This window comes from Carassius carassius, chromosome 30 (assembly GCF_963082965.1).
Source record: "Carassius carassius chromosome 30, fCarCar2.1, whole genome shotgun sequence".
NCBI classification, from domain to species: Eukaryota; Metazoa; Chordata; class Actinopteri; order Cypriniformes; family Cyprinidae; genus Carassius; species Carassius carassius.
The window spans coordinates 7,355,358-7,365,103 of NC_081784.1; the positions used below are offsets into that span (position 1 = coordinate 7,355,358).

Consider the following 9,746-nt stretch of genomic DNA (forward strand, 5'->3'; position numbering starts at 1 on the left):
GTAATTGATTACAAAATGTTTAGGTCAGTTACCCATTTTTTTTTTAACTTTTTCCAATATAGTTAGAAGTAATTATCCTGTTCAAGCCAGTGCCAGGCTCTGGCTCTATAAAGAGAATATTAATTGAAATGTCAGATTTGATCATTCTTCTGCTCAACCCTGCTGTGAAATTATGCATTTGATTGACACCCATTAAAGCAATCTAGTCTCACACTAACGCTCTGTTAAATATCGTTCTAATCTTCTTGTTCTTTCTCTCTCAGGTAAAGGGGACGTGTTTGGTGATGTGTTTTGGAAGGAAACAACTTTAGCCCACTCATGCGCTAATGTTCGGGCATTAACGTACTGTGATCTTCACATTATAAAGAGAGAAGCCTTGCTGAAAGTGTTGGACTTCTACACAGCGTTTGCCAACTCTTTCTCCCGAAACCTCATTCTCACCTGCAACCTACGCAAAAGGGTGAGACAAATTAGCCAGCACACCTCTTGTATGTTATGTATTGTGTTTGCTAGGGTTGTCAATGTTTCCTTTGTCTGAGTTCATCTTTATTCGGTTAAATGACTCTTCCTATTTTTTATTTTGTGCTGAAATCTCATGCTTTCTCAAGTTAGTTTGCAGGCTCTTTTATTTTTTGCCCTTTCCATTTCTGGGTCCTGTCTGGTCATGTATTACAGTTTTAAATGGATTTAATAGTTGATGTTTTGACACCTTGATTATTCTGTTCCTTTAAGATACTCTGCGATACTAATTAAATCAGCAAGAGGGTTAAAGGACTGAATTATGCAGATATGTTGGATGTATTAAAGGGACAGTTCACCCAGAAATGAAAATGGTCATTTACTCACCCATATAATGTTCCAAACCCATAAGACATAAAACTGGTTAATCTTCACGGCACAAATTAAGATATTTTTCATTGAAATCTGTAATGTTTCTGTCCCTTCAGGTAACCAAGACTTAAGAGATCAAAAAAGGTCTGAAAGGTTATCTCAGGTTTTGTTAAAAAAAATCATAATTTGTGTTTTGAAGATAAGTCTTCTGAGTTTGTAATGACTTGAGGATGAGTTGTAAGCTTTGAACAAAGTATTCCTTTATAACAGGGGTGTCCAAACTCTGTCCAGTAGCACCACTGTCCTGCATTGTTTAGCACCAACCCTAATTAAACACACCTGAACAAGCGAATCAAGGTCTTACTAGGCACACTAGAAACTTCCAGGCAGGTATGTTGAGGATAAGTTAGAGCTTAACTCTGCGGGACACCAGCCCTCCAGGTCCGAGTTTGGACACCCCTGCTTTAAGAGACATGCTAAGATTGGGGTTGTGGACTTTGAAGTGGTATTTTTGCTTTCAAAATGAATATCTGCATGACTACAAATGTGATATTGATTTATACAACAGTTCAATTTAACATTGTTACATTTTAGAAAATAGTTTCAGAACCGTTGTCCCTTTCTGACGCACAGCAGTGATTCGCTACTAATAAATCCACATTTTTTTAATGAATTGAGTGATTCAAGGATTTAGTGACTCATTCATAAAGACAGTTGCTGCGTTCCAATGTGCATATTTGTACTACACCCTAAAAGTATGTACTCTTTTGGTGAAGAAAATTACACATTTCTGAGAGTGTAGTAGAAGAGTAGGCAAGCTTTGGGACATACTATCACATCATACAATTGTATCTCATAATGATACATTTAAAAGTTAATGGACAAACGGATGTTATTAAAATTCACATTGTTGCAGATGAAATATAACATCGATAAGATTCAATATTTTTTACCAGGTTAAATGTTAAGTAGTAACTCAAACTCCTTTGATTCATGCACATCCGCCATGTTTGTAGTTTTTCACTTTAGCTTTTTATTTGCGTTTGTAGTTCTGAACTGAATCCTTTGCCAAGGTGCAATTTATTGTGGGCAATATTAGCCATTAGAGTGTACACGGATCCACTCTTCAAAAATCAACCTGAAATAGTAAACCATCCAGGGACGTTTGTCATAATATTTTCAACATACAGTACTACGCTTTGGATATCACATACTATTTAAGATGTATAGTATGAAAATTGGGACGCAGGCAGTTACTTGATTCATTCTGAAAGAATTAGCAGTTTGAGGGAGTAGATGATTTAGTGATTCATTCATGAAGATAGTCACTTGCTTCATTTCTGAATTAAGGTATATGAGGGTATAATTGAGGTAAATTTACTGGGGTGGGGTAAAAAAGGTTAGCATCAAAAGCAGTTCACAAGCCATTATAAGTGATTTGAGAGATGTGCAGTGGGGGGAGTTCCATGCTGTATGTCTTCAGAAGACTCAGACTTTTACTCTTTTTAGTTTTGTCTGAAGCTTTCTTTTGCTTTCAGCTTTCCTCTTTCTTTGCTCGTGTTCAGTCCTCTCCCCTCCACTATTCAACTGTCATATTTCTAGTTGCCTTCTCATTGTTAAACACTTCATATATACTTGTTTCCTTTATCACTAGCCTTACATTAGATTTGTTTGCTCCTTCCATCCACATTTTCTCTCTCTTGCTCTCTTCTAAACAATTACTTAACCACACACACAGACACACAGACACGCACTCATTCTCTCACACACGGCCACAAAACCACACACATTCAGACCAACAAGCAACATAGTGTTTCTAGGTTAATGGTCAGATATCAATAAATAAAAGCACAAAGCTCCTCTCATACATACTACCCCTGTGTATCACTTTCCGTCTCCCTCTCTTCCTCTTTTCTTAATGTTATTCCCTTTTTCCACCCTGATTGTTCCCTGCCTGCTTTTACCCTGTCAAAGTGTCTTACATCAATGCTGAGGGACAACAAAAATTCACAGCAGCACTGTTTTAAACAGTCTTAAGATATTTTTGATCTTTTGAGTGTTCTTCTTTTCACTACTGTATTAATATTAAATAGAGGACAGTAAATTAAAGAGATATAGTGAAATGGGATCAGCATCCCAATTTTCATACTATACATTTGAAATAGTATGTGACATTAGAATAAGTGTGTCCCAAAATGTTGAAAAGAGTATGATAAACGTCCCTGGATGGTTTATTATTTCAGGTAGATTTTTGAAGAGTGCATGGATCCATGAGTCAGATTTGTACTTTCATTTACATTTATGCATTTGGCAGACATTTTTATCCAAAGTAACTTACACTGCAGTTCCAGTAGTGGAATAGGATCAGGATCGTCAGTCAGATTTGAACCTTCATGATCCCAGTTAGGCCAGTTAATGAAAAAAAAAAATCTCATGAATTCAAAAACAACAATTCTGTCCTTATAGTACATATGATGTAGAAACAAAATGTCAACTTATTGTAGAAATGACTGCATTAACTGTGGCATCCTTACAGAAACTTTTGGCTATATGTAGCAACTGCAGATTTACATAAAGAGTGTGTTGTTTCCACCGGGAATCAGATGTTTTCTCCGACAAAGCGATTCGGACAGGTTTAGAATTATTTTCTTTATTCAGTAAATTGAACAGAAGATTGAACTTCATATCTCCTCTCTCTTTGTGTGACTGAATTAGAACTCTTTCAATGCATGGCTGCATTAGGTGCATGTGTGACTGCAGGTGACAGGCTAGATTGCCTAAACAGCCCTATGTGTCACCTAATCACCCGCTGAGACTGACTCAGTGTGTGAGAGAGAGGAGTGAGGTTTGGTTACGGTACAGTGATGGCAACAGGGTAGGACTGAAAGAAAGAGATGAGAAAATATATTTAAAGTGAAAAAGAGAGGGGCAGTGTTCCCTCAACGCAGCATCCGTGCACGTCCATGCACTTCTGATATTCCTCCTGAGCACTTTTGTGATCTTGATCAAAACATGCATTGGATTTATTACAATTATTTGTTTATTATTACATTTCTTTGTAAAGAATAGTGCAGTTAGTGCTTTTTCTCATGTCATGAAAGGATCCATTCAGTAGAAATAGAAATACTCAACTAGAACAAAAATAAAGTCAAAAAAGAACAAATAAGAAATGAAGGCACTATCGCATCATTGTCTTTCATTTTAGAACAGAAAGCCTCCTTTTAATGCTAAATGCGAATCTAATCAAATCTAATATATTTTTTTTAACAACTGCACCATTACCTGACTGCAATTCCTTTACTGAATCAGGCACTTAACATGGACAGCACATGAACCCAAACAATGCTAGCAACTGGTGGCATTCATTTCAAGTAAATTCCCCCCAAGACACACACACACACACACTCACTCTCTCTCTCTCTCTCTCTCTCTCTCTCTCTCTCGTTTTCCCTCTCAGTCCTGTCTTGATCTCCATTTGGTCTGTTTAGTGGTCTAATTAGCAGTGTTTTCAAGTTTATTCTCTGTAGTGTCAGGGCTCTGGAGAGAACTGAGATGCACAAATACAATTTCAGACACTTTATATGATAAATATATGGAAAACAGATAGAGAGAAGTTACACATATACACACACAACAAATGGATAAAGATGAAATGCTCCAATTCACTCCCCTCAGGCAGATTGTCCCCAAGAGCTGTTACCAAGAAAAAAAAATCAGTCCTATCTAATCATGGATACACACAGCGACCTCCCTACATACACACACAGGTCCTCAGGCAAAAAGGTGAGACTCTCCTGCAGATTTCTTCTTTGGAATAATGGCTTCTCTCTCAAGTGCTTCCAGAACATTCTAGAGAGTGAGAGATTGATGGAGGAGTGGAGCAGGCATGCTTTTTTCACTTGCTGGCAATAATGCATGAATGTGGCAGCTGTAAATCTGAAAGCGTGTGTGTGTTTGATATTTTCGCTGCCGTAATGTCAGAGAATTAAATTTATTTCTCCACCCGTGTGGGGATTCTTACATTTTAATATGGGGTCACACTGTCTATTAGTATATAATGAGGAGTTATGTGTGTGTGAGCACACCTGGTTTCCTGCTAACTGTAATGTGAAAGCAAGAGGGTCTGAAGCATTTGTCAGTGATTCTCAGCAGTAAATGTTGTGGACACATTTTGAGCCAATTACCTCTCGTCAGAGAGAAGACGCTTCCCCACTGTGGGATGGCAGTTTGTGTGCGTGTGTCCAAGATGTGTTATGCAATGCTTTTGCTAACCGGTTTCTGTGCCAGCTATGTGCAGTTTTCAGCAGCTATTACTTCAGTCGTCAGTCACATGATCCTTCAGAAATCATTCTAATGTTTAGTTGGTGCTCAGTAATTATTGGTGTTTAAATATCAATAATGGTTCTTATCAAAACCTGTTGAAAACAGTTTTTGCCGCTTAATATATTAGTATAAACTATATATATATATATATATATATATATATATATATATATATAACCTTTTATTTAGGATTAGGAATAGAAAGCTCAAAAGAACAGCATTTATTTGAAATGGAAATAATTTGTAACATTATAAGCATACTTTCTCTTAAACAATTTAAAACTTTTTTTTTTTTAAATGGTTTAGAATTAAACAATTAAATTTTATTATTTGCTGAATAAAAATATCATCATTACTTTTAATTAAATCAGTAACACCAAGCTTTTGAATGGTAGTGCATTTTTTTTGTCGACAAAAAAAAAAGTATTAAGTAGGAAAAAAAGGTTTTCAGCATAATAATAATAAGAAATGTTTCTTGAAAACTAAATCAGTGACTGGAGTAATCAAATCAAAATTTATTTATAAAGCACCTTAAAAAACCCTAAAGTGCTGTGGAATTTCAAAGAAATTAGATAAAACACAATAAAATGCAAAGAAAAATATAATACAATAAAGCAAGAGAAAAATGAAATTAAAATAATATAAATGCATCTAATCCAAACCAGTAGTCCTTACATAGCGGCAAAGGCCTCATCAAACAAATATTCCTTAAGATGAGTTTTAAACGTGTTTACAGAGTACCTGATAGCTATTGGTTTAATGGATATATGATGTCTATCTTATGGTTGCTATAGAGTATATTAATTACTCCACTGACCTCAGCACTCACATGTGTCTTGACATTTTTTTTTCTTCTCTCATTCTCTTATTCTTGTTGACAGTTACAGGTGAACACACACTAGTGCACTAATCCTTCACTTTTTTGCTCTGAGATCAGAAGTGGAATCTTAAAATAGCCATTCAAATATGGAAAGGATGTTGTAAGAGTGCTTTAATACTCGGAGAAAAAACATGAAATTGTGATGCGTATTGCTGTGCATTGTGTGTGATACTCCTTCAGGGAAGGCCAGTCAGGTCAGCCACTGCTGTCGATAGTTTAGACACAGTGAGATGCTAAAATCCATTGAGGTGAATGCGAGGCAGTCCATTAAAAAATTTAAAACCGTATCATTGCTTAAGATCTGTAAAGAATGTGATAATGGATCTGACCCAGACTGATGTAGGAGTTTATAAAGGCCTCTTCTTCTGCCTTTTTCTTCTGATATGAAAGCATTTATAGATTTTCATGTAGATATTTCTGGCCTGCACCTCTTTATGCAGCAATTGTTTATACAACATGCCTTCTGGCTATGTTAATTTCTCTGATATTACCATATGCATTTTACAAATCTGAATATGCATATTCTAAATTTGCATTCTACCCTTTCTGCAAAAGGGGTACACGATTACAATGTCAATGTGTATTTTTGCAGCAGTCATTGCCATCTTCTTAGTGAGAATTAAAGAATATGCTATAAATCTTTTCCTCTTCTATTGTTTGCGTTTACTTTTGGGCCTTAATGTTAATTGTGTTCATGTTTTTGAGGTTTAGCTGAGTAGAGCCTCTATCTCCTAATCACTCACATGCTCTTCATGCACTAATTGCTCGGGTTAGGTCCATTAATAACATCAGAGGTTCTGCTTTAATTTGAACCTTTCTCTGAGGGCTCTTGTCACAGCACAAGGAGTGATGGGGGTTAGATAGAAGAAAGACAGAGAGAAAATAGTCAAGACAGAGGCCAGTCACAAACTGTCCAGTGAAAATATGAAATTCTTGAATCGAGAAGAATCTTCTAAAGCCAAGCAGAAAATCCAAAATAAGTTTCAATATGATATATTAAGAGGGGCTTAAATATATAAATAAAACATATTTCTTATTTATATACATTTTATATTCAGAGTACAATAATATTTATATCATGCATAATACATTTTATATTTATATTTTTTTCAAATAATGTATTAATGTTAATTTTGTATTTATGAAAATGAATGTATCTTTTATATACAGTACACACAGTTAGTCTGTGGACAGACTATGGGAAGACAAATGCCTAAAGGTTAAATGTTTAATTTTTATACTGGGGTATGCACTTCTTTTTGATATTCATGTTACTATTTTAGGTTGAATGTTCAGACATTTTATCTTTTCTAATACCATTTTTGTGATTTATGATTTTTAAATAATAGAGAAAGCAATTTTACCAACTCAACATGCATAAAAAGTCATACAAACTGAATTTGGTCAAATTACACAAAAATAATGTTTAGCGAAGTTAAAGTTTTGTTACCGGAATTCTTCTAGATGCCCTTTCCTATCTAACTGATGGTGTTTCTTCTCTCCATATCCAGTTTATATTCCGTAAAATCAGTGACGTGAAGAAGGAGGAAGAAGAGAGGCAGCGCTCAAAGAATGAGGTCCCACTCACTATTCCTGTAGACCACCCGGTCCGAAAACTTTTCCAGAAGTTTAAACAGCAGAAAGAGCTCCGTAACCAGGGCGCTTCAGCCCAGCTGGATCTAGAGAAGAAACAGCAGCATCTACAGCAGTCCACACGCATTCCGAAACCTCACACCTCCCTCATGCACAAATCGCTGCATGCGGTTCAGAACGGGTCCACCAGCAGCGTGGTCACCATCTCCCAGATCACACCCATCCAGAACTGCCTGGCTTACCCTAAAGCGGCCGACTCCATTAAGCAGAACAACCGCAACTTCATGGAACTCAAACCTGCTGTGGCTAGCGGTGACCAAGTCGCAAACCGACTCAAAGTGACTAACACAGCACGGACCAAACCTGCAGCAACCGCCCGTGGCTGGATGAGACTGAAAAACAACATGGCTGCCCCAGGTTCACCTCCAGAGGAGGAGAGGAAAGAGGGATTGAACAATGCAGCTAAGTCCGTGTCCATGGAGCACATTTCACCAGAAATCAAAGTTCAGATAGAAAGTGTTGAGGAGGTTGGAGCATCCAGGAAGAATTCACTCCGCAAAACAGACTCTTTGGATAGTGGCTTGACATACAGTGACCAGAGACTGGATAGGGTTTCAGAACCCCAGAGCCCAGTTCCTGGAGTCAGTGGAGGAGAAGGATTAGCCCGGGATTTTTACCCCAGCAGTGAGAGCTCATTCCAGGCTGTGCTGCAGGAGGCAAGGCTGGAGCTGCGGACAGAGATCCAAGCCCTGAATGGAAGGATGGAAGCTTTAGAAGAACAGCTTGGACACATTCTCAGGCTGCTTTTAGAGAGTTCAAAGCCCACATCTAGTGAAGATCCAACCCCAAAAACACACAGACCCAAACTCAAAGCCCAGAGCAGCATCCCAGTGTCCACACTCGGTACTCAAGACTCTGAAAAGGACGAGGTTTTGCCATAGGAAAACAGACTTTGCATTCAGTAAGCATTTGAGATGAAGCATTTGTAGCATCACTGGTGTTTTGGTGCATCCAAATTTGGCACCTGTACCTGCAGCTTACACAGGAACGCCCAAAGTAGGAGCTTGGGTTGGTTTCTAGCTTCTGTTTACTGAGGATAAGGCTGACACCTGAACATCTGTATGGGAACAGGAGTTGGTTTCTGAATCTTAATAACTGCTAGGAACTCAAACCCGATCAGAGAACAGTGGCATGTACTGATGAATACAAAAATAAGAGGATTTTTGTTTAGTGCTTTAATTTTCAATTAGCACTTACTTTGCACACTGATAATGGAACTATTTCCCCCGCCGTTTTTCCCCCTTTTCAGCATAAGTTTGTATATAAAATGCATGTCCAGCTGGGTTCTGGCTTGCCAAAAATGTACAACCCTGATGACGTCTGTACAATTGAAATTATATTTAAATGCTTGTATATTATGCAGTTGACTGCATGCAGATGTATTTATTCTCACAGAATGCTTATTTTCAATGTTTAAATGAAAGCGACTGTTGATTGTCTTTATCACCATAATTTACATTCAGGTTTTTAACAAAACGTAGCATGACAGATCATGAAGGACGACTGTGTCCTGTTTGAAACATTTACGTATGCATGAATGACTTTAACAGCACTCAAGAACTTTGCCTTAAAGGAACTAAACATCACTAATGAAATAAAACTGAAGAAAAACCAGCACTGGTTATTGTAGGACAGGTCTGTTTATTATTATTTTTTTGTCTACATTTTAACTTACATATGTCAGGATTTTGGAGGGTGTAGGATTTTATGCCCTTCATTTATGTTCCACTCAATGTTACTAGGTTTGTTTTATTTTATATAGCACCAGTAGCAGCTTTTCGGTCTAAAATGCAGCTTCACCACTGTATATCTGTTGACTGTATTATATGCAGCCATAATAAAAACAAAAAAAAGGTAAATAAAAAATTACAATTGTAAGAGTTAGCCACAACGTTTTGTTCTCATATGCAAGATAACATTATAAATTATTTGTTTATCTCTCAAAACAAAGTCCCTTATCTTAGGACTGAAATGCACATGACCGAAAAACATCTGGGCTACTCAACCTGATCTGTCTCGCAAACTGCAAACTGCAGAGTCAGACCCCACCATGACAGTG

General features: G+C 37.2%; 1 protein-coding gene across 1 annotated transcript in view; it reads left to right on the top strand.

Moving 5' to 3' along the window:
• Positions 1-9,405, top strand: part of LOC132110490 (potassium voltage-gated channel subfamily H member 5-like) — a 32,600-nt gene extending 23,195 nt beyond the window's left edge. The window contains exons 10-11 of the mRNA XM_059517139.1: positions 264-460; positions 7,546-9,405. Of these exons, the coding sequence (XP_059373122.1) occupies positions 264-460; positions 7,546-8,568 (1,220 nt within the window). The 3' untranslated portion in view covers positions 8,569-9,405. The remainder of the gene's footprint in view (positions 1-263; positions 461-7,545) is intronic.
• The last annotated feature ends 341 nt before the right edge of the window (positions 9,406-9,746 follow it).